The sequence below is a fragment of the Clarias gariepinus genome, chromosome 2, assembly GCF_024256425.1.
Source record: "Clarias gariepinus isolate MV-2021 ecotype Netherlands chromosome 2, CGAR_prim_01v2, whole genome shotgun sequence".
NCBI lineage: Eukaryota > Metazoa > Chordata > Actinopteri > Siluriformes > Clariidae > Clarias > Clarias gariepinus.
In genome coordinates this window covers 20,162,699-20,188,695 of record NC_071101.1, presented here as the reverse complement: position 1 = coordinate 20,188,695, position 25,997 = coordinate 20,162,699, and the positions used below count along the sequence as shown (strand labels likewise).

Below are 25,997 nucleotides of genomic sequence, written 5' to 3'. Positions count from 1 at the left end.
TACAAAGGGATACAAACTGTGAAGGACCTGCAGCAGTAATTTTGTTGTGCAAGGGTTTGCACTTTTAACCTTTCGATCATTAGCTTGTCTTGCAACATACATAGTTTAGAGATGCAAATGTATGGCTTACAGCCTGAAAAGCAGAAAGCAGCCTATGGCCGTCCCTCTCACAGTGGGGTCTGTGAGTGTGTGTGTGCACTACAGTCAATCACAATGCAACATCATAAAAGACAGCTAATCTGAGTTACTGTTATCCTTAATAACAAAAATAGATATGGTATCACTTTTAAACAACTTGAAATGGTCTTGAGTAAACAAATATGTGCTGAGGGGTCTCTATGGAATTTATTTTTCAAATTGAGGGGACTCTTGACTTCATAGGTTTAAGAACAGCTGGGCTAGGAAGACATTACGCTAAATCTTTAATTAATCCTAAAGAAAATTATTAGTGTGCATTTCCAGCCTACTCATATTCGAGATGTATTATCAACGTACCATCTGAATGTAGTGATAGAATGTCCATAATCATTTTATTCGTTCAAATAAGACAAAAAATGTATCAGTTACTATACACACACACACATATCTATATATAATGTGTTTCTCTTCTTTTTTCCACAGAGCTGCACCAACTCTGGAGGCCATAATGACCACTGGAAAAATAGCATAATAAATGTTAAAATATTATTAAACCTTATTATTAGAAACCTTGTTATCCATTAACCAGCAGGCAGCGTCCAACACACAAGGTCAGTGATAATGGCGGTGAAGAGGCTAACCCTGCTGGTGTAAGCTAGCTAACATGGACAACACCATCATTCCATTACACTGCTGTCTTTGCTAACTAAGCGCGCTAACACACACAGTTAAATGAATTACGCGCGCTTGAAGCTTATACTGTTTTCCTTATCGTTAGCAAAACTAGCCTAGCAAGCTAGCCGACCCTGCTACGTGCCCCTAATTTTAAACACCAACAGAACGATGACAAACATTCGCACAAAATATCTCTTTCAACCGTCTTAGCCACTACAAGCAAGTCCAAATCATGACAAATTAAGAATTAACCTGTGCTAACCGTAGCTAATGCTAAACACAGCTAGCAGGATAGCCAGCGCGCGCTAAGTCTGAGCAGTGTGTGTGCAACAATAACGCAAACAGCGGAGTAGATGCGGCGTTAAAAGGCCTGGAGCTGTCCCGCGACATTACATACACCAAAAGCGCACAAAACGAGAAGAGCGATCGCTGTCTTTAATTTTAAAAGCGGTGAAATCGTGACTCAGCACGAGCGCGCCGGTCCCGACAGACCGCCGCTGTGCCACACTGGGTTAGATTACCGTGTGAATGATGAATTCTCGTGTTGTTTTGTAGAGATTTCGGTAATGGCGTCCTTCCTCGCGAGAGAAGAGATTCTGCACGAGCTCCACGCCTTCCTCTGAGCTCCACTGCGCTCTAAAGCCGAAGAGGACAATGTCAGTACTGCAGCCCTGTCTGCACCTCAAACCCATTCCCTCACGCAGTGTACTGTACAACCTTCTTACTGTTCTCTCTGAAATAAAGCTCCTTACTGATTTGTTTTGGAAAATTTCAAGCCATGATACACTATTTGCACAAAAGTAATTACCCAAGCCTGTTAATTAATTATTGGGTTTAATCAGGCCCCTTATCCCCAGTGAAGGGCAATCTTAATGCTTTAGTAACCAAGGCATCTTGGACAATGCTCTGCTTCCAACTTTGTGGCAACAGTTTGGGAAAAGCCCTTTTCTATTCCAACATGACTGTACTACAGTGCACAAAGCAAGGACTATAAAGAAATGAATTTGGTGTGGAGGAACTTGACTGGCTCGCAGAGAGCCCTGACCAGACCCCCACCGTACAACTTTGAAATGAATTTAAACAGAGATTGCGACCCAGGCCTTCTCGTCCAACATCAGTGTCTGAATAGATAAATGCTCTACAGAAATAATGGCCACAAATTCCATACAGAAACACTCCAAAATCTTGTGGACAGACTCTGAAAAAGACTTGGACTTCATATCATCCGGTATGATAAACGCAGATGTGTCTCTGGCAGACGAGCTGAACACTTTCTATGCTCGCTTCGAGGCTGCAGCTAAAGACGCTAGCGATGCTAATGCTAGCGGCGCTAACGGCTGCAGACAGGAAGTCACTGCCAGCACCGGAAGCGCGTTCATCATCACCGAGCATGACGTGAGGAGAGCCTTCAAGAGAGTGAACACCAGGAAAGCAGCAGGACCAGACGGCATCTCAGGCCGTATTCTCAGAGCCTGCGCAGACCAGCTAGCACCTGTGTTCACTGAGATATTCGACATCTCTTTATCTCAGTCGGTGATCCCCACATGCTTCAAAGAGTCCATCATTGTTCCTGTCCCAAAGAAACCTCATCCTGCTTCCCTCATTGACTATCGCCCTGTAGCCCTCACCTCAGTAGTGATGAAGTGCTTTGAACGCCTGGTCAGAGACTTCATCATCTCTTCACTACCAGACACACTCGACCCACTACAGTTCGCTTATCGTCCAAACCGTTCCACGGATGATGCAATCTCTTATCTCCTCCATACATCTCTCACTCACCTGGACACTCGGAGGGGGAATTATGTGAAAATGCTCTTCATCGACTACAGTTCTGCATTTAATACCATAATTCCCTCCACACTTACCACCAAGCTGGAGCACCTGGGACTCAGCTCATCAATGTGTCAGTGGATCTCCAATTTTCGGACTGGCAGACCACAGGCAGTAAGGATGGGCGGACATGTCTCAGCCTCCCTCACTCTCAGCACTGGAGCCCCCCAGGGTTGTGTTCTGAGCCCCCTGCTGTACTCTCTGTACACCCACGACTGCCCGGCCACTACCAGCTCCACCACCATCATCAAGTTTGCTGACGACACTGTTGTGGTGGGCCTGATCACGAACAACGATGAGACGGAGAACTCAATCTGGAGCACTAGTGCCAGAGAAACAATCTCCTCCTGAACGTCAGTAAGACAAAGGAGCTGATAGTGGACTTCAGTACAAAGCAGGTGAGGAACTACCAGACCCCCGTCATCAACAGGAGCCCAGTGGAGAGAGTGGACAGCTTCAGATACCTCGGTGTTCACATCACGCAGGACCTGGCATGGTCCTGTCACATCAACACCGTGGTAAAAAAGGCCCGGCAGCGTCTCTACCACCTCAGACGCTTGAGAGACTTTAGACTGCCCTCCAAGGTGCTCAGGAATTTCTACTCCTGCACCATAGAGAGCATCCTGACGAGAAATATCACGACCTGGTTCGGGAACAGCACCATGCAGGACAGACGAGCTCTACAGAGGGTGGTGCGATCAGCTGAGCGCATCATCCGCATCGAGCTCCCTGACCTGCACTCGATCTACAGCAAGCGGTGCTTGACCAAGGCCAGGAAGATCGTGAAGGACCTCAGCCACCCCAATAACGGACTGTTTACTCTGTTGCGGTCTGGGAAGCGATTCCGCTCCTTGAAGGCCAACACAGAGAGACTAAGGAGGAGCTTCTTCCCGCAGGCGATAAGGTCTCTCAACCACAACCACGAACTAACACAATCTTTTCATAATTGATCAAATCTATCAATCTTTTTACATCCATGAACACTATGGACAATTACACGCTCACCTTCCTTCATATCTACACTACATTTTGTACATTTACATCCTGGACCATTGCACAAAGACACTTTAATAACTTTGCACACCTACCTTCACAACTACACTACATGTTTACGTTTACATCCTGGACCAGTGCACAAAGACACTTCAATAACCTCTGCACAAAGACACTTTGTTCTATGCATATTTGCACACCCAGTACAGTATATTTCAATTTGTACAGTATATTTCTATTTTTATGCATATCATATTTCTATGTACAGTATATTTCTATTTTTATGCACATCATATTACTATTTTTATTTTTAGTTCTATTTTTCCTAGCACATTTCTATTTTTATTTTTAGTTCTATTTTCTCCTAGTTTAATTAAATTTTTTTATTTACTTTCTATCGTATTCTTTTATTTATATTTATTTCTTATTTGTAAACTTTAATTCTCTTTTAGGGTCAATAGCAGTCGTATAATGCATTTCACTACATTTCTTACTGTGTATGTTTGTGTATGTGACAAATAAAATTTGAATTTGAAATTTGAATTTGAATTTTATAGCTGCAAAAGGAGAATCATACATATATGTCACATACATACAATTTAATTGCAGGTTGGGCCAAATACTTTTGTCCACATAGTGTACAGTATTTTATTCCGCTGAATTGACCATTCTTACATGAACATAACACATATTATAAACCATGGTCAGGCTGGTTTAGTTGGGAAATGAAATTATGCAAGGTGTCTGAGCAAGAAAAAGTAGACTAATAATAATTAAATACTTTATTAATTTCAAAGGGAAATTGTAATTTTTTTAATAAAGTATATATGTATGTACAGGTCCTTCTCAAAAAATTAGCATATTGTGATAAAGTTCATTATTTTCTGTAATATACTGATAAACATTAGACTTTCATATATTTTAGATTCATTACACACAACTGAAGTAGTTCAAGCCTTTTAATTGTTTTAATGTTTCCTATTCATATTCTTAGGTCACGAGCAGTTGTCTAAGCATTTCACTGCATATTGTACTGTGTATGACTGTGTATGTGACAAATAAAATTAGAATTTGATTTGAATTTGAATATTGATGAAAAATTTGCATATTTCATCCGACCAATAAAAGAAAAGTGTTTTTAATACAAAAAAAGTCAACCTTCAAATAATTATGTTCAGTTATGCACTCAATACTTGGTCGGGAATCCTTTTGCAGAAATGACTGCTTCAATGCGGCGTGGCATGGAGGCAATCAGCCTGTGGCACTGCTGAGGTGTTATGGAGGCCCAGGATGCTTCGATAGCGGCCTTAAGCTCATCCAGAGTGTTGGGTCTGGCGTCTCTCAACTTTCTCTTCACAATATCCCACAGATTCTCTATGGGGTTAAGGTCAGGAGAGTTGGCAGGCCAATTGAGCACAGTAATACCATGGTCAGTAAACCATTTACCAGTGGTTTTGCACTGTGAGCAGGTGCCAGGTCGTGCTGAAAAATTAAATCTTCATCTCCATAAAGCTTTTCAGCAGATGGAAGCATGAAGTGCTCCAAAATCTCCTGATAGCTAGCTGCATTGACCCTGCCCTAGATCAAACACAGTGGACCAACACCAGCAGCTGACATGGCACCCCAGACCATCACTGACTGTGGGTACTTGACACTGGACTTCAGGCATTTTGGCATTTCCCTCTCCCCAGTCTTCCTCCAGACTCTGGCACCTTGATTTCCGAATGACATGCAAAATTTTCTTTCATCCGAAAAAAGTACTTCGGACCACTGAGCAACAGTCCAGTGCTGCTTCTCTGTAGCCCAGGTCAGGCGCTTCTGCCGCTGTTTCTGGTTCAAAAGTGGCTTGACCTGGGGAATGCGGCACCTGTAGCCCATTTCCTGCACACGCCTGTACACGGTGGCTCTGGATGTTTCTACTCTAGACTCAGTCCACTGCTTCCGCAGGTCCCCCAAAGTCTGGAATTGGTCCTTCTCCACAATCTTCCTCAGGGTCCGGTCATCTCTTCTCGTTGTGCAGCGTTTTTTGCCACACTTTTTCCTTCCCACAGACTTCCCACTGAGGTGCCTTGATACAGGACTCTGGGAACAGCCTATTCGTTCAGAAAGTTCTCTCTGTGTCTTACCCTCTTGCTTGAGGGTGTCAATGATGGCCTTCTGGAGTCAGGTCGGCAGTCTTACTCATGATTGCGGTTTTGAGTAATGAACCAGGCTGGAAGTTTTTAAAAGCCTCAGGAATCTTTTGCTGGTGTTTAGAGTTAATAAGTTGATTCAGATAATTAGGTTAATAGCTCGTTTAGAGAACCTTTTCATGATATGCTTATTTTTTGAGATAGGAATTTTGGGTTTTCATGAGGTGTATGCCAAAATCATCAATATTAAAACAATTAAAAGGCTTGAACTACTTCAGTTGTGTGTAATGAATCTAAAATGTATGAAAGTCTAATGTTTATCAGTATGTTACAGAAAATAATGAACTTTATCACAATATGCTAATTTTTTGAGAAGGACCTGTATGGATGTATGTATGTATGTATGTATCTATCTATCTATCAATCTATATCATTTTCCTTCTTTAACTGCAATCATGCCTTATCAACATGGTTTTCTGGTTTCCCGCAACCCCAACATCTACTGTATGAGTGACTAATCTAAATTGCCTCTAGGTGTAAATATGGGTGTACATTTGAGGAAAGGGGAAAACAAACAAACAAATAAATACCTAAAGGGATTCTCTCTTGTTTTTTGTTAACAATTTAGATAACTATTATGAGTAAAATGTATAGTCAGTGCTATTGATATAATAAGCTACTATGACTGTACAGCATGTTGACTCAATTTCAGCAAATACTAGTATTTAAACATTATTAATGTTAAAGTAAATTAGTGCTACTTTGTTTACTGTAGATGTTGTGAGCCAGCAAGTGAATTTGATGTCACTTGCTGAGCTTGAGTGGGAATTCAGGGTGTTTTTTGGTCTAGTCGGCAGTTAGAAATTACATGTTACTGAGCCAAGGAGCTGCCAACCCACTGCCTGCTTTACCACAATGCCACCTCATGTTATAACTTCCTTATCACTTAAATAAATTAAGTAATAAACTGGTGAGTTGTTGCATTAAAAGTAGTAAAACATGTAGTAGAGTAAAACTGTTAATAATAATAATAATAATTCAGTCTCTTTCCCGATCATCTTTAGGTGGATTGAATAATTTATATTTATCAATATACTTTTTGAACAGATTTTCTTACATAAGATTTTCTCGCATAAAGAACACAGCAATAAAGCTACTACAACTGTAATTTACTTATATATACAGGGCATGGTATCTAGAACTAGTGCATGTTTCCAATTTAATATCATAAATTTAAAACAAGTCAGCACTTAACCAAGATGATCTAGTATATAGACCAAACATCAATATTTAAGTGTAAAACGTATATTTAATGTATTTGCTGGCATATAAATACCATTAATAATGCTTACATGTTTTTACCCCAAAATATAACCTTTTTTTATTTAAAAAGAATAAAAAATAATACAGTGTAACTGACTTGTAATACTGATATTTATTTGCCTATATTTGTTACTTCCCTGTTCACATACTTATTGTAGTACTTTGACTTAACTGCGTACATTGTCACTCATTATTCCATGTTCCATCGTGATGTCCCATACCTTCTACATTTAAATTTTGGCAGATACTCTTATCTAGAGCGACTTACATTTGTATCTTATTAGACAGCTGAGCAGTTGAGGGTTAAGGGCCTTGCTCAAGGGCCTAACAGTGGCAACTTGCTGGTTGTGGGGTTTGAACCTGGGATCTTCCGAACTGTAGTCCAATTCCTTAACCTGGTAGCTGAGCTACCCCTGGCCGTCTAAACTAGTTATTTTTCCCTTTCATATCCATGTTTATGTTTTCTAAATTATCTTATTTGTGTTCCCCACACTCCTGTCTACAATGTAATTTAAAGGAACGAGTGTATTTTATGCTGTATAAAAATTCTTGTTCGCATCCCATTAATAATTATTGTGATTCACACAAAAAAATCTAAACACACATAACAATAAACAATGAAAATGCAGCACAGTGTGTTAATTTTGATTTATTACTCTCAGAAACTAGTACTATTATCATTTAAAGAGCTTTTGATCAGGATCAGTTTGTACAATGTAGAATTCCTCGATAGGACTGCTCGATCCAGATGTCCAACAACTGTCTCTGCAAGTATAAATCATAACAGTTCCAAACTCAACTGCAAGCTCTGTGGAGGCAAAGAAAAGGGAGAGAGAGAGAAAATCAAGTCTCTACAACACATTTGCTAACATTTTATACATTCATGGGAATTTTAATCTATCATTTTTGCATCATTACCTTGAAAGGGAAATGCCAAAGTTTGTAAAATGCAAGCAGTTTGTTACTAAGGAAGTATAAGTGAAAAAAGCATAAATTCAGAATCTTACCGGTGCTGTTCTTTACACATTACTGGCAAGGCTTTAAAAAAAATCAGACAAAATATAGAGTATGTATCAGACAAACCTAAACTTAGACGTGCACTCCGGAGCAAACTGACCAGTGCTGGCATTAATTGAAATTCAAACACTCTAGGACTGCCACATTGTGCGCAAGGAGGCACCATCTGATTTACATTTGAAGGAGGCTCCATTATAAATAATGGCGTCCCACTCCAACTGTACCTGGAAGATCCAAAAATAATATATTTAACTATTGGTCTGATACCATGTGAACACACAACATGAAATGAAAGCAATCCTGACTTATTTCATGAGCAATCCTGACTTATTTCAGTGGCAATCAAAGTAAAAAAAAAAAAATCAAAGTAAAACTAGGTGAGATAAAATGCCTACAGACAATATCTGGTGAGTGAACATAACAGCTGTTACCCAGCATGCCGTTCTGAACAATCAGCCTTTAAGGGTCATTGATAACAAGGGAATACATTGTAATAAAAACAACAGGGTACTTTACTAAAGCTGTATGGAAGCACTTTTTGTATGGTGAAAGAAGAAGAAAAAAACTCTTCTGCACTGTAATTTACTCGAGCCAAGGAAACAAACATATCTAGCTAAAAAAAATAAACTCAAATTGTTAACATTATAAAGAATAAATTACACTTTAGGCTCGGTCTGAAGAAACTGCTATCAGTGCATCACTACATCTAACCAGACACACACGCAAACATGAATTACTACAGTTACTGAAAGAATATCAACATTTTCTTTGAGCTCTGGATATCATTACATGTTTACGCTATAATTACTCTATTGCCACAGACATGAGAATTTCTGCTGTAGCGGTTTCTGTTATAGCTGTGGTTGCACTTATTGGTTATTATGTCTTGCTTTCTTTCATCGAATATTAAACTCGCATAAAGTCAGGGGTTAGGGGTAAAAACGTTAAGCATATTAATCATCCAACCAAAAAACAGGGTCATATTTGCTAATGGAAAATGATTAGTCAGCATTATCTAATCTCTCTGACCATAAAATGGTGTGCAGGGTCATTTCTTTTTCCATGCCTCATTAGTAATAATGCCTGTAATTCACAATGTATGCTTACTGTTATCCTAATTTAAGTTGAAAAAGACCATAATGTAGGACTTCAATGTAAAAGTTCTTCATGGGAACTGAAATCCAAACCTCAAAGAGGACACAGCTGGTTTTTAGCTCATCTCCAAAGGTTTGCCTATTATCCGTCATCTTATTAAACTCACCGAAGTACTTGTTCTGGACAGAGGGAAATCCTCTTCATAAAACTGGAGAAGACTGCATCGCCATGTTTGGCGTTGGATTTTTCATATGCCTCCTCCCTGCCTTCACTTTCACTGCTGGACAATGCAATTAAAATACCAAAAGATTAAAGTCACATTTAAGATGAGTTAAACATCTTAAATGTTAAAAAAAAAAAAAAAAAAAAATAATAATATATATATATATACACACACACACACAGTACTATAACCATGACATTAATTTAACATGAAGTTATGTTTAAAATGCAGGCTGGTGATTCAGGTAATAATTTCATGTGGTTTTTATTGTAGGTAATCATACCTCAATTTAAACAAACATTTTCTAGGATAAAATTCCCATCGGCTTTATTGAACTGAGTCAAAATGCAAAGTTGTTGGTTTTTTTTGTGGAAAACCAGACACTTTGATTAATACAAAATCCAGCAAGACATGATTGGGGCCCAGCGTCTCTTTGACAACATAAGGAGAATGAAATTCATCATGGTGATTGCTCTTCTCTAGAGAAAAGCAGTAATTTGGCTTGCACTTTTCCTTTAGCTGCTTTTGTTTAAAATGAATCAATTCAGACCAGAAGACAATTGTGAGCAAGTGCAACATTGGCCCTGTTTTTTATCCAAGCTGTTTCTCATTAAATCTCTCTTTGATTCTATTAGCTGAGCTCACTTGAGGCAAATAGCAATAAACACATCAAGACACATGGCAACATGCTTAAATTAACATGAACCATTTAATATGCAGTAAAAAAAACCTACATTTTCACCTTTTTATGTAAATTATACTTGCAATAACTACTGAATGTTGTATACCTAATATCGTTTAGCAATGGGTGGCAATTCACTCCAGAGTCAATTTTTATTATTATTACTTTTTTATTTACAGTTATTCAAAAATGATCCACACTCTGTTTATATTAAATTTTCCATTGCCTGCACTCTCTTATCAGCGGCTCTGTGTTCTAGGCTCCCCAGTCACTGAACATGTCACATCAGTTCATTTGTGCAGAGCAAAATTGTGGTGCGAGCAAAAATGGATACCTCACATGCGATTTGCACGGAAGAAGAGATTTTTTACAAAGATTATTTTTTTGTGTGTGTGGTCAGGGGTGTACCTGGTGCCCGAAACAACTCATAGAGAAGCGTAAACAGAAGTGTTTGGATTTGTCTTTTTTAAAAGTTAAGTCAAATAAATTCTACAGCCAATGTCTAAATCATTTTAACTCAACCTCGTAAAATACTAACATGATCTGATAAAAGAATCAAAACTATACCCACCATGCAATCTCCCCGACAGCTACGCCCTCCCTCTCCTCATACTCCTTTAGCAGTTTGTTGGCATGCTCCAGGTCTTTTTGGCCCACAAGATCCGTCTCCTCCACCACACTGATATAAAACGACTGAAAGGTGGGAATATCTGTAGGTGATTCAGCATCCTTAACACCTGCTGACCTGCTGATACAAAGTTCTTGAAGTCTGGTGCTGACATCCAGGCTCTCTGTAAAGTTACCTATCTCTGACTGAGCTGTACCAGTCTGTCCACTGCCCACATTCTTCTCAGAGTCCATTCCCCAGTCATCAGCATCATCACACCAGTCTGTAGTGGAAAATGATGTTGTCATAGAGCTCTGACACACAGAAGGCTGTTTTGTCTCAGACTCCAAACACTGTGACCGGAGTGCTTTCCAGCTATACAGAAGAACAATCCAACAGAATGAAACATTAACTCTGAAACTGCATCAAACTAACTAACTTTTCATTAAACCTAGAAGTGATCGCTTACCTTCCCAGCTTGCCGTGACACTCAGGAGAAGTGCAGGCAAACACATTAATGGTGCGGTGATACAGAGAAACCGCAAGGGGGCAGTATACCTGAACGACATGACCAAGGAACCTGCCACAAAGCTGGCACTGGTTATGTGGATTAGATACACCAGGTACAAGGTCCTGAAAAAATAGAACAAAGTGCACGTCAGTGAAGAATGCTATAAACATACAGGTGAAGCCATGAGTTATAGTTAAAAGCTGGCCTGTATTTATTTTATTAGAGTAACAGATTTTGTATCTTATTTTCTATATTTTTCAGATATTTTTTCTTTTATTGTATATTTCTTTTATTGTACAGTTGTTATTTAATTTTAATTTTATTTGATTATTTCTTAGTTAAATTTACCTTGTTTTCTTTTTCATATTTATTTTCTATTCATAGTCTTTTATTTTAAGGTCACGGGCAGTTGTCTAAGCATTTCACTGCATATCATACTCTGTATGACTGTGTATGTGACAAATAAAATTTAAATTAAACTAAATTTAAATTGTATTTATTTATTTAAAAACACCCATTGACATTATCAAATAAATACTGCATAATTCTCATCTTGGAGATTGATTAGGAATCTATTAAACACTTTGGGTTTAATAAGAGGGCTCAGCTTCTTGTTGAAGCATTTGGCAATACCAGTATTAGTTAAACCTGACTATATGCAATCCGCTGTACAAAAGCACCAACATGCTTTTTACAAACGTTATTTGCTCTTCTGGATGCACAATACAGTTACCTGCACTACCTCTTCTGATGCGCAATACAGTTACCTGCACTACCATGCACACTCACTTTATGTACAGTGCAAATTTGTTACATATACTTAGATTTTTTTTCAGTTTTTTATTTAATCTGTCTAGTTATTAAATGTTGCAAAACTTATTGTGTAAAGTGTCATATCTATAACAAATGTACAGATTTTTTGGTATGTACTTTAAAAGCCACTAACAGCCAGAATCAAATTCCTTGCGTGTCAACATTCTTAAATAAAACCTAATTTTAATTCAAAATCAATTACTGTGATAATGATTTATTAATGAATTGTATCAAAAACTATATTCTGTGTCATAGATTTTAATAACCTATAAATGTAAAATCATTTCCACAAACAATCACATAATGATACATGTAAAGTAATAACATATACATATAACATACAAAAGTATAAAACTATGTACTATAACATATTGTTAATTTGTTCTGTTTCTTAATTTTTCACCAAACTGACACATTAGATTAAAGTTGATATTATTTCTTTCCTGCTTGTTTTTTTTTTTTTTTTAGATTTGGACCACTGAAAATATACTACATGGACAAAAAAAAAATATTTGCCCAATCCTGTTAATTGTTAAATTCGGGTGTTTCAATCAGGCTCCTTGTCCCCTGAGATAGGCAATATTAATGTTTCAGCATACAAAGACATCTTGGACAATGTTATGCTTCCAAATTTAAGGCAAAAGTTGGGGGAAGGCCCTTTTCTATTTCAACATGACTTCACCCCAATGCACAAAGCAATGACTATAAAGACATGGGTTTGATGAGTCTGGTTTGAAAAAAAACTCATTAAACCATAACGTGCCCGCACTGAGCCTTGACCTGATTAACTTGAACAGGGATTGTGAGCCAGGCCTTCTCGTCCAACATCAGTGTCTGACCTCATAAATGCACTACAGCCATGAATGGACATGGACTCCCAGAGAAACACTCCAAAAGCTTGTGGACAGCCTTCCAAGAAGAGTGGAAGCTATTATAGGACCAACTCCATACTGAAGTATAAAGTGTGCAGTTTACATTGTCACGTGTACTATAGCACATAGTTTATATAAGCATAAAGAGTGCAGAGCTGCAGTGGTACAAATTAGATGAATATAGATGTGCTGAATTACCATATTACCATACATCAGACATACAGTCGTGGCCAAAAGTTTTGAGAATGACACAAATATTAGTTTTCACGAAGTTTGCTGCTAAACTGCTTTTAGATCTTTGTTTGAGTTGTTTCTGTGATGTACTGAAATATAATTACAAGCACATCATAGGTTTCAAAGGCTTTTATCGACAATTACATGACATTTATGCAAAGAGTCAGTATTTGCAGTGTTGGCCCTTCTTTTTTAGGACCTCTGCAATTCGACTGGGCATGCTCTCAATCAACTTCTGGGCCAAATCCTGACTGATAGCAACCCATTCTTACATAATCACTTCTTGGAGTTTGTCAGAATTAGTGGGTTTTTGTTTGTCCACCCGCCTCTTGAGGATTGGCCACAAGTTTTCAATGAGATTAAGATCTGGGGGGTTTCCAGGCCATGGACCTAAAATTTCAACGTTTTGGTCCCCGAGCCACTTAGTTATCACTTTTGTCTTATGGCACGGTGCTCCATCGCGCTGGAAAATGCATTGTTCTTCACCAAACTGTTGTTGGATTGTTGGAAGAAGTTGCTGTTGGAGGGTGTTTTGGTACTATTCTTTATTCATGGCTGTGTTTTTGGGCAAAATTGTGAGCCCACTCACTTAAATGAGAAGCAACCCCAGACATGAATGGTCTCAGGATGCTTTACTGTTGGCATGACACAGGACTGATGGTAGCGCTCACCTTTTATTCTCCGGAGAAGCCTTTTTCCAGATGCTCCAAACAATCGGAAAGAGACTTTATCTGAGAATATGACTTTGCCCCAGTCCTCAGCAGTCCATTCACAATACTTTCTGCAGAAGATCAATCTGTCCCTGATGTTTTTTTTTTGGAGAGAAGTGGCTTCTTTGCTGCCCTTCTTGACACCAGGTCATTTTCCAAAAGTCTTCACCTCACTGTGCGTGCAGATGCGCTCACACCTGCCTGCTGCCATTACTGAGCGAGCTCTGCACTGGTGGCACTCCGATCCCACAGCTGAATCCTCTTTAGGAGACGATTTTGGCGCTTGCTGGACTTTCTTGGATGCCCTGAAGCCTTCTTAACAAGAATTAAACCTCCTTCCTTGAAGTTCTTAATGATCCTATAAATTGTTGATTTAGGTGCAAACTTAGTCACCATAATATCCTTGCCCGTGAAGCCATTTTTATGCAACGCAACGATGGCTGCACGCGTTTCTTTGCAGGTCACCATGGTTAACAATGGAAGAACAATGATTTCAAGCATCACCCTCCTTTTAACATGTCAAGTCTGCCAATCTAACACAATCAGCCTGACATAATAATCTCCAGCGTTGTGCTCGTCAACATTCTGACCTGAGTTAACAAGATGATTACTGAAGTGATCTCGGCTGGTCCTTTAATGACAGCAATGAAATGCAGTGGAAAGGTTTTTTTGGGATTAAGTTAATTTTCATGGCAAAGAAGGACTATGCAATTCATCTGATCACTCTTCATAACATTCTAGAGTATATGCAAATTGCTATTATAGAAACCGAAGCAGCAACTTTTCCAATTTCTAATATTTATGTAATTCTCAAAACTTTTGGCCACAACTGTAGATTTAGAACTTAAATGCAGAATGAGATACATTACAAATACATACCACACAAATAATGAAACTACAAACACACAAACACAAGTATTAGAACAGAAGTATTCTAACACAACAGTATTAGAATATATAACACAACATATTTATGAAATTATGACGCAGTTTCCGCTGTGCGCTAAGCCAAACCGGAAACAGTCCCTGCTCTGGTTTTATAACGTTTCAGCGTTAAGTTTGTTTTTGACATGAACTCGTGGGTTAATAAATTACACAAATATACTCCGAGATTTATAATTACGTATAATTATAAATCTATAAATACGTGTGTGTCTCTGAAATGTTGATTTATTTTATCCACTCTGAACCTTTAGACACTGGTCTTTAGCTAGACTTTACACCTTCAGCCTGATTAGCGAACCCAGACTCTCCGCTGTCCAGTGACCAAACTCTCGGTCATTTCACCCTATATATTACACACCCAACCTACACACACAGTATACAGCTAAGTCAACAACTAGCTCAGACACTGCTAGCTAGCGAGTAGTTAACTGTTCATGCTGGTTGGCATCTAGCACTTATACAGTAACACACCTGCTAACGCCAGCTAGTTAGTTGCCCAAAACTGAGAAACTTGGTCTTACCGGACATCCTCCGATTTTATTAGTGTAATAATGAGTGTCTTTCTTCTCATCGATAGCACCGTCACTTAGTCCTATGAGCAGGGATTCCTCCATTGCTGCCTGAGAAGCTAATACTAAACCCACGTGGGAGTGTGTGTGAGCGTAATGACATCAGTAACACAGCACACGTGAAAGATTTGTGCGGTTCAAACCCCGGTACCACACGTGTGTCTGTGTATTATATATATAGAGAGAGAAAGACTAGCAGTGTTTGGACACCCCTTTTAATTCCATATATTTTCGGTTTTTTATTTCTTTCTACATTGTAAAACAATACTAACAATATGGAATGATCTCCCATGAACTGTTGATATTAAGCTGTGTCTGCTACTTATACTCTACTTATTCTCTGTGAAGCCTTCATATTCTAATCTGAGATGCTGTTAATTGGTGATGTTTAAGGCTGGTAACTCTAAATGAATTAGGACAATGTTCTTCTAAAGATCTTCCCTCACAGCTATGCATTCAAGAGACAGTAGTCTGATTCTCAGCTTTAGCAGCCAGGGGCACGTTTAAATTTAACTTTAGACTTGGGGCACGAGGTGGGGTACACCCTGAATAGGGTGCCAATTTCTCACAGGGCAAACGCATACACACACACCAACTTGTTTGCTCATTTGCATATTACTGCATATTCAAGAACACCAATTAGCCTAATCTTCATATTTTTGTACTGTTGGAGGAAACCGGAGTACCCAGAGGAAACCCACCACTCACAGGCACAACATGCAAACTCCATGTACACAGACCCAAGGCGGGAATCAAACCTAACCAGTACAGATCAATTTAATAAACATACTTTAGCTACTCAAACATACTCTCTGAAAACAAATGTGTACAGTACTGTTCTTGCTATTGGAGAAATTCTGATTTTTCCACCAACAGAACACTAGATCATTTCAAAGACAGTAACTAGTCAAACAGATTAATAACACAATCATAAAACATAACAAATTTCATAATGATAAACTGTGGTTTAAAAAAAGGCACCAGAAAACAGAAATTTCCTGAACCCAGCCATGAGAACCTGTAGAAACCCGCATTACCTGGTGTGAAATTTAATGCTTATTTCTACACACTTGGTTTAACTCACACTCTCACATAATAACGCTGGAAGTCCCAAAACTCAAAACATATAGGTTTTTCCTCCAGAGTTACACAAGCGATTGTTTTTCCTACATGTCACAGTGATTGAGTTAGTGTCAGCAGAGAGTACAGACAGATTAGCTTTTAACTAACCCTACCCCAGACCCTATTGCTCTGCTTAATTGATTTGAATGTTTCTCGTTAGAGGTCACTAAAATAGTTACATATTATTTAAGGTAAAAAAAAATAATAATAATAATGTAACTGGCTAAACCTCTTAAGCATTTTGGTCTGTAAAGGCGTTATCATATACGTATATGTGTATATATGTATATATGTCTTATAATATATGCAATCACATAATGATATATGTAATGTAATAATGAGTATGATATACATATAAAATACAAAAGTATATAACTGTGCAATATAACAAACTGATTTGTTAGAGCCATGGAAAATTCTGTTTCTTAATTATTCCCTGAATTGACACATTAGATTGAAGCTAATATTCTTTCTCACCTGCTTGTTTTTCAGATTTGGACCACTATGTAAAATTTTGATTTCAAAAATAGTTTTAAATGCATTTGGTTCCAAAAATAATATTGAGTAAAACCCACATGCTTCTTTTAGATATAATTCCACAAATGAAGAAGAAATACTACTTTCAAACATAAGGCAAATACCTAACACATTACAGAATTTTTTTTTTTTTACTTTTTCTTCTTCTTCTTCTTCTTATTATCTCATTTCGGTGTACCCCATACTCCTCTTTCCCATTTCCCCAGGAGTGTGCTCTCATTTACATAGGCAGTGTGTATCCTTTTAAGTTGAGAAACTGGAGGTTGGCAAATTTTTTTTGAATTTTTTAAGCTTATCCTTTAGAATGAATCTATTTCGTTCGTGATGAAGTGTATTACCTAATTCTGTCTGCCATAACTTTAGTGATGGAGTCTCTTCCCTTTTCCAAAATAAAAGATCACTTTCCATAGGCTGAGGCACCTCAGATTGCCAGAAACAATTAAGATTATTAAAACAGGCTCTGGGTTTATATGTACCTTAAGTACTTTTGGAAGAAAACTTAATATTTCAATTAAATTCTCCTGTAGTTTTGAACGTTAGGTATAATTATGAAGTACTGTAAAGTAACTTCTGCTGAGTCACACTGTCACATAAAGGTGACACCTCTGGTAATATTTTATTCTATGTTATTCTTGAATAATGTAATCTGTGCAGAATCTTAAAGTGTATTAAACAATTTCATTAATGGAAATCATGTTCATGTAGTGTAGACCTTCCTTCCAAATATCCTAAGATATCTGACTGCCAAGTTCTTCATCCCATTTCTATTATCTGTAGGCACTTGAAACATATTTTGCAGTACACCATATTGGTGAGGTACAACACATTCTGCATATAGAAAGTTACAGCAGTTACTTGTCACAGAGCCAAGGCACAATATTTACAAAGAACTGGTTTCTGTCCATATTTCCTCCTCAAACACAAATATATGGGAGGGAAACACAAATGTGTCATGTACTCCCACAGTGACAACACGGATGAGGTTAGCTTACGATATTCACTTGTATCTTCATTAGCACTTCCTCTTAGCTCTGGCGCACTTTCTTATTTGTCATCTTATCTTGAAACCTTCTTGAAAGGTTCTTGCAAGGTTCCACCTCACATAGCTCAGCCTTTAAGTATACAGTGTGTGAAGATGAGGTGTGGCATGTGACTCAGAAGTTCATGGCTTGGTTACTTTTCACCAGCTTTTTTTTTTTTTGGAATGTTGTTAATGCCAAACAGTGTGAATGGAACTCTACAGTCTTGTCTGGACAGAATAAAATGGAAGAAATAGGAGATATATGTCTAATAGAAAGAGAATAAGGTAAGCTTTACACTGCATTTTTATTATCATTATATAATAAGGATGTGACTTGGGTTTCATTATACGGTACTTGCAGGAACACTCGTCATCAGCAAGTGTTCAAAATGGCTTTGTTTAAAATACTCCTTAGAAATTTTATTGTAAAAAGTTTTTTTTTGTGCCAGAAATAGTGTCTATATGATTATGCTAACTGAAGAAATTGTAGGTTTGATGATAGCTGAAATCTCTTTCAAAAAGAGCTTAATAATGGGACAACTGAAATAAAGAAAAAAAAAAGAAAATCTTACCAGCATTGACAAGCTAACCAGCCATGTTTTGTCTGTGGGGTGATTGGGCTTTGCCATGGGAAGTAACTTCCTTCCGCACTCCATTAGCTGTTGAAGTGTAAATGCAGTGAGACTTGGTCGAAACCTTTGCTAGGATTCGGCAACAGTAAGTTTTATTAAAACATTTTTAAAGTCATCCTCTTAATTATGTTGTTTTGATGGATTGTTAAAATTGTAGTTTTGCAGTAGTCAGAAAAATTCAGTCTTGAATTTCGATATCATTTGCTTGCAAAGTATTTTGGCCTACTTATAACCCCAACATAGTTGTGTACACTGTTGGGGGTTTATGTAAATGTAAATGTAACACCTATTAATAGAGCATTTGTTTACAGCAGTTCTTTTGCTCATGCCTTGTAGCCCTCTATTTTTTAAGGATATATTTTACTGGGAAAGAATGTTATCTTTGTGTTCTGTAGCACACCCAGTTTAATGGAGCTTTGCATCAGTTGTCAACATTCCGTGCCGTTGTTTAACTATGGTGGTGGCTTAACGTTTGATCTGTCACGACAACCAAAAGTTCTTCTTTACAGTTACTTTATTTAAGCCACGGGAAATAAGTGGCTTTTTTTAATATTTCTGTAAATCCTTTGTTATCTTTTACTCCCTTGTTGGCCAAAGAAATCCATCTTTGATTTGGATCTCTGTTTAATAAGTGTAGTTAGCATGTTTAACCATCAGAGAGCAGTATTGCACAGGGGTTTTATTTGGCAAGTGACTTCTGCATTTCTTAAGGTTTGTCTTTTTATTTACAGTGAGCTTTAAATTTGGACACATCAGCCATGGGTGACAATTCTACGCAAACCCAGAAAAACAGCAATAATTCAACTGCATTTACTGTTGCTCCATCATCAGCCAATATAAACTCAACTTCAATCACCGCAAATTCCTCTTCGATTAACTCAACTTCAAAACCAATTTCAGTAACTTCGATGTCAATCACTTCAGTCACAGTACTTTCATCATCAGTCACTTCAGTCACTGTCAATGGCACTACACTGATTACCAACTCCACCACTGCCCACCCCGGGCTGCCCTCTCTGTTGGACAAGATCCCATGTAAGTATTACTAAACATTTGTCCCTCCAGCTCTGCTAACAGCCCCCTATCAACTACCTTCGTCACTCCCTCCCTGAGGATGGAGGCACCTGTTCCATGCAACGTATCTAATTCCACTCCCAGGGCACATTTCTTTCCTCTCACTTTTCACTTGTTGCAAGTTTATCTCACTTTAATCCTACAGCCTGTGCTCTTGCCTAATGCTTCAGATGTATGTCATAGTGCTGCCTACAGCTACACCAGCCTTGTTGTTCGGTCTATTCAATATTAAGGATTTTATAAATCTTTTGTATCCTTCCTTTCTTAGTGCCAAAATGGGCCATCTATGCCATAATTGCCCTGATCCTCCTGGTCTTTTTAATTTGTGTGCTGTGCTGCTGCATAAAGTGCTGCTGCAAAGGGAAGAAAAAGAAAAAGAAACAGAATCAGAAGTTCAGCCTGAAAGGACTCAATGGTAACAGTACAACAGCTTTGGTGAGCGAATGGGACATTTTACACTCAGTTAGACTCACATGGCGGAGTTTAGAGGTGTGGTCAATTTCTAATTGGATGATTTATTTGATCGACAGGTGCCGCCTGAAACGGGGGACGCAGAGTATGGATCACTTAACCAGCCTAGAGGGAAGTTGCTGTACTCCCTGGAGTACAATGCAGCACGCTCAGAGGTCCATCTGATGTGTTTAATTATCTGTGAATATGTGGGCTTAATTTAGAGACCGGAGCTGCAGATTGTACAGTTGCAAGTCTGAATATGTTCAAGTCAAACCGTGACATTTGCAAAATTACAGAACACAGTTATAAGGATAAAAACTACCTTTATTTCTCCACATAATCCCCTTCTACAGCACGTTAATGCACTTAATCCCAGTTGGATGGCATCAAGGTAGAAAGATTACTTATTACCCTAGAGACATGATCAGACTGCCTGATGCATGTCTGAAATGCTGGCCTCCAAGGTATTTCTTTAATGACCAATACATGTGGAAATCTCTTGAAGTGAGGTCAGATCTCTGCGGGAGTTTTGGCAATACGTCCCAGCCGAGTTCCTGTGATGTGCAAGTGGTGTTCGTGAATGATTCTATGACAGTTCCCACGAACAGAAGCATCTCTTTAGCAAGTTGGTAACAAGTTACACACTACCGCTCAAAGGTTTGAGGTCACATGCAAATTTTTTGGGTTTTGTTTAGTGATTTATTTTTGACATTCTATAACAATACTCGAAAACTATGAAATAACACATATGGAATTAGGTAATTATGTAACAACAACAACAACAACAGCAACAACAACAAGAAGATGTTATTTTAAGTCAGCCTTTCTGGAAAAGTTCTTGCAAGAACATTATTGTTACATCCATTTAATAAAAATTGAAAAAATATCAAGCACCATAATTAAACTGTCTCTTATAAAGACCACCTCATGAAGGCAAGACCAAAACATACCTCTGCTGCACAGGAGAAGTTCATTTAGAGTAACCAGCCTCAACCAATTAACAAACAGCACCTCAGATTAGAGCCATTTTAAAGGTTGGCTTCAGCATTGTTCTACAATGTGGATGAAATAAAAATCAGGAATGACTATGGAGTTAGAAAGTGGTCCCAAAATTTGAGCGGTAGTGCAAATCTTTTCAAAATCTGAATATTTATGGGACTGGCTGCAGTGAGCTCTGAGCCACCTCTGCCAGAATTGTCAATCATGTTCCTATTAACATGTGCTTGAAGTTTTCTATAAATGTCAATTTAATTTCTTAGTTCTGGTTTGATGTGAACGTTCCTAGTATTGTCAGTCATATTATTTTTTGTAAGTCGCTCTTGATAAGAGCGTCTGCCAAATGCCTAAATGTAAATGTAAATGTAAATATTATCACTCAGAGATTTGTCCGAATTTGCTGGTAGGGATAAACAATGTAAATTGCACACCAAATTTATAAATATTGTACACTTTTATAGTGTATATACTGTAAAATACGTTTATCTAAATGTAGTTGATGTTATTTAAGATGGCTGTTGGAGTGAAAGAAGCTGCAGAATTAATGGCTATGGATTCAGGAACACCTGACCCTTATGTAAAAGTTTACATCCGGCCAAAATCCAAGACGTTTGAGACTAAAGTGTTCAGAAAAACTCAGAACCCAGTGTTCAACGAGCAATTTAAGTATCAGGTAAATAAATCACAAGTGTATCACATGCAGGTCCTAATCTAAATAAATAAAAAATCAACATTTTTTGATTTATTTAATTTTTTGATTTATTTACCTGATTTACATGCATGTGAATCATAATCCCTACAAGACTTATAAGTCCATTTAATGTTCCTAAAAGTAACTACATTTCTTTTTCTCTATTGCATATGACGTTTGTGCTTAGATTCCTCAGAAGGATCTCAGCGAGTCTACTCTTGTGGTTCAAGTGTATGACTTCAACAGATTCTCCAAACATGATGTGATAGGTGAGCTGAGACTGGAACTCTCCACAGTAGACTGGAATCATGTTATTGAGGAATGGAGAAATCTGAGTGCACCGTCAAAACATGAGGTACAATAGGCTGAGACTGAGGCTTAGGACTTTTTTTATTTATTTCTGTGTGCTGTAGATTTTTCATGAAGACTGAAGATGCTATCTAGGTTCAGCCAAGCATTTCAGCAATTGTACTTTACAACATGTTTTATTTTAAACATAAGAAGCCTGTCAGGATTAATTACCTGAGGGATAGCAGCAGGTTATATAAAGAGACCATAGCACAATAAGACAATCAAGACATTTCTAAAGTAAGTGTACACTGCCTCGCCAAAACACATATATTTTTTAAGAAGAGTCAAATAATTAATTGTGAGACTTATCAGAAAAAAAATCCTATTTGCTATGAAGCATAAAGATTGGCCTTTGGATCAAAAGAAAAAGCTTATGTGGCCTGATGAGTCCAAATTGACCCTATTCTAGAAAATCAGAGTAAGAAGGGGAATGGCAGAAAATGATGGATGATTTGTGCAACGTTTCAGGCATTTCTCTTCTTACCTGACAGACCTATCACTCTAGAATAGGGTCAATAGCAGATGAATAAAATATTTTATATCATGATAAACAGTAAATAGTTTCTAACAGACTGTAAGCACATTACAGTAAAAAGATATATTTAAATTAAATACAATTATTTTGAAAAAAATTAAGCTAAAAAGAAAAAACAGGAAAAATATGATTAAGATAAAACAATTACTTATTAAAACTTAATTAAGTATGCTTCTGAAGTTTGTAATTCAAGTTCAAGTTGTTAATTGCTGTTAATGAAAAGTTATTTTCAAAAATGACAATACTTAAAATATCTTACATTATTGATATGATCATATGGTCAGATGCTTTGCCCCAATTATACAGATGTTTTCTGGTCACAAACCTTAATTTTTTTTTTACAGAGGGTTACCGATTGATCCTCTGCATTTCCATGGACTGCTTTTCAGTGAAAAAACAAACTTTTAAAAACTTGTGGTTTTTTGTTAGTCAAATTGCTTCTTTCTGTTGATGTAGGTAGTTTATTTATAAAAACCAGCTTCAATACCAGCGTTACACTTTACAGTACATTTTCAAAATCTTATTATCTGAGATCAAGTCAAATATTAATATAAATCTCGCACCTCCTTGTAGCAAGAACATCTGGGTGAGATTTGTTTTTCCCTACGCTATGTCCCCACTGCAAGTAAGCTCACCGTGGTGATTCTGGAGGCCAAGAACTTAAAGGAAATGGACTTTGGAGGTTCTTCAGGTTAGTTGGGATACTCCTACCCCTAGGTACAAACTGATCATGAAACAACATTATTATTCTGAACGACAATAATGGGTCATTATCATTAACTGTACTTTAGATCCATATGTTAAAATCCAGTTGATTCTGGACAAGAAGAAGTGGAAGAGAAAGAAAACTTCAGTGAAGAAACAAACACTGAACCCTTACTTCAATGAATCCTTTACATTTGATGTGTCATTCGATCAGATTCAGGTGCGTCACTTGCAAACTTCACACTATGTTTTTCCTTTTCAAATGATCTTGAAATACAGAAGAATTTTCCATGCCTCAATTTTTACTAATATCCATGCAATTTTATTATTAACAAAGAAATTTTTGCCTCTTAATGAAAATGAGTAAACTAAAAGAAAAATAGTTAATATGTGATTCCTTGAATAGAATTTTTTTAAACATGAGTTTACTGCTTTTTTAACTTGTGAAGGGAACAAAAAGGGTACTGTTTTTGCCTTTCTCCATGGTAATGGATGATTAGGAACAAAATAAAACAACCAAAAAAAATTTTTTGCAGGTTTTTAAATACTGACAGAAAGTATTTTTGTCTTGAAGATGATCACCTTATATTTCCTGTATTTATTTAGATTGACTAATTTGGCCATGCACTGTTTTTTTTTGTGAAGTATTCCTTGTAAGTGTTATAATATGGCCAGTCTCAATCAAAACACAAAGCCTGTTTCATTAATCACATCACGGCTTGCAGACACACACTCATTTTTCAAACTCTTGAACCAGGCAAGAAATTATTACAGACCACCACCTGAGCAATCACACAGAACATATCCAGTTCCCACACGTTTAATCAAGCATAACTGTTCATAGTCTCACACACACACACACACACACACACACACACACACACACACGCACACACGCAATGTTCTGTTCAGAATGAAGTCTTCTTGTTACCTGTTACAATTCTCAGTGTTTTTGCTTGGGTTTTTATTGTAGTCTTGATTTACGAGTTTGCTTAAGAGTTTTTTTTGTGCAATTAGAGTTGATAATAAATGTTTCCTCTATTCACTCTGCCTTTACAGAGAGTCCAGCTGGTGATCTCTGTGTGGGATCATGATAAAGTGAGCAGGAACGATGCCATTGGAAAAATCTTCCTGGGATGTGATGCTACAGGAAACCAGCTGCGGCACTGGGCAGACATGCTGTCAAACCCACGCAGGCCAGTGGCACAGTGGCATACACTTCTCTCAGCCGAACAGGTGGACACAACGCTGGCCCTCAAACACACGCTGAGGATCCCATTCATCAATAAGACTTTCTGAAAATGTCATCACTATGTTTTGCTCTTTTTCAAATTGACATTTGTTTTTATCAATTGATTTTTTCTTCTTGATTAGAAATTTCAAAGTTTTGAGGTTATAAACTTATGTTGCTTTTCTTTAAAGAGTGTACATACAAGTGGTAAAAAAATGTAAAAGGGAAACAAATGACTTTATTTTAAGCTTTATCTGTAGATTATGGCCTAAAAATATATTGCTTTTATGAATTCTATCCATAGAATGATTGCACAGGTGGTGTGACATATGTTGAAGATATCTGTGTAATCCAGTACAGTTTTCATGCAATTATTTCTGGAAAATACTAAAGAGAGAGCGAGAGAGATGATTGTCCTTTATGTAATAAATCAGTAATTTCTGCTTCATATAAAAACTATTTACTTTCACAAACTTCTCTTTGACCATGCAATGTTTTATTATGTGCATTAACTTTGGACATGTTCCTAATCTGTACTGCTCTCAATCATGCACAAACATGCTGATTTCTCTGGTGGCAACACATATTCATGTTAATTTCTCCAGCGGCAATAATGGTTAAGGGTTTGTATGCAGAGTGTCCGCACACATCAGCACACATATGGTTTAATTAGGCCACCTTAATGAAATTTCAGGCCCTCTGTTCCACTACCCTGTGCTACAAGATTGCTGGGATTTCTTCCTGATGAGCATAGTCAAGAGAATAATTAAGCTAGACCTCTGGGGGGTGTGCCGTGGTGGCGTTGGTGGCAGATCTTTAGAGAACTATGGATCTTTCGTCAGATTGAGATTTAGGAAATTTGGAGGCTGAATCAACAATCTTGAACTCTATACGGCAGGATGTGATGCCCAAAGTTTATTTCTTTATGCCTTTATTCCACCTAGGCATAGATGAGTATTGGGTGTCCATGATTTTCATGCATTCATGCATTTATCAAATCAGCTATGAGCCATCTGAGACTGCATATTCACAGATTTTTCAAAACTTAAAATTTAACACTTTTTACCTGAGAAAAGATCAGGTGACATGTTTGCAATCATCATCTGTCCAAGTTTGGTAATTGGTCTTTTGTGCTTTAGTGAGTTGTAGCCTATAAGGTTTAATACAGTATGTACAGTATACTGAGATGCTTATCTGCTCCTCTTGGTTGTAAAAAGTGGTAATTTATTAGTTATCATAATTTATCAGCTCAAACCAGTCGGCCAGTCATTGTTCTATGG

General features: G+C 37.6%; 3 protein-coding genes across 6 annotated transcripts in view; 1 reads left to right on the top strand and 2 right to left on the bottom strand.

Annotated features, from left to right (window-relative positions):
• The window catches only part of banp (BTG3 associated nuclear protein), a 62,447-nt gene extending 61,024 nt beyond the window's left edge, over positions 1-1,423 (bottom strand). For both annotated transcript variants that reach the window (XM_053490893.1, XM_053490911.1), the window contains exon 1: positions 1,335-1,423. The gene's annotated coding sequence lies outside the window, so the exon portion shown is untranslated. The remainder of the gene's footprint in view (positions 1-1,334) is intronic.
• Positions 1,424-7,724: 6,301 nt separating this feature from the next.
• Positions 7,725-15,487, bottom strand: pdcd2l (programmed cell death 2-like). Of its 3 annotated transcripts, XM_053514304.1 has the most exons (7): positions 15,322-15,487; positions 11,185-11,348; positions 10,680-11,090; positions 9,370-9,483; positions 8,175-8,332; positions 8,010-8,055; positions 7,725-7,899 (listed from the first exon to the last, which is right to left on the bottom strand). In XM_053514304.1, exons 1-7 carry the CDS (start codon positions 15,412-15,414, stop codon positions 7,887-7,889), a joined length of 999 nt encoding a protein of 332 aa, XP_053370279.1. In that variant the 5' UTR covers positions 15,415-15,487; the 3' UTR covers positions 7,725-7,886. The 3 variants fall into 3 exon arrangements, with proteins under 3 accessions (XP_053370279.1, XP_053370275.1, XP_053370280.1); XM_053514300.1 differs by lacking the exon at positions 8,010-8,055 and having other exon boundaries at positions 15,322-15,486; XM_053514305.1 differs by lacking the exon at positions 8,010-8,055 and having other exon boundaries at positions 10,680-10,998; positions 15,322-15,464.
• A 2,604-nt stretch (positions 15,488-18,091) lies between these two features.
• syt8 (synaptotagmin VIII) lies at positions 18,092-25,151 on the top strand. Its single transcript, XM_053484369.1, has 9 exons — positions 18,092-18,334; positions 19,413-19,716; positions 20,024-20,190; positions 20,286-20,381; positions 21,716-21,877; positions 22,083-22,250; positions 23,355-23,472; positions 23,573-23,706; positions 24,546-25,151. Exons 2-9 carry the CDS (start codon positions 19,440-19,442, stop codon positions 24,783-24,785), a joined length of 1,362 nt encoding a protein of 453 aa, XP_053340344.1. The 5' UTR covers positions 18,092-18,334; positions 19,413-19,439; the 3' UTR covers positions 24,786-25,151.
• The last annotated feature ends 846 nt before the right edge of the window (positions 25,152-25,997 follow it).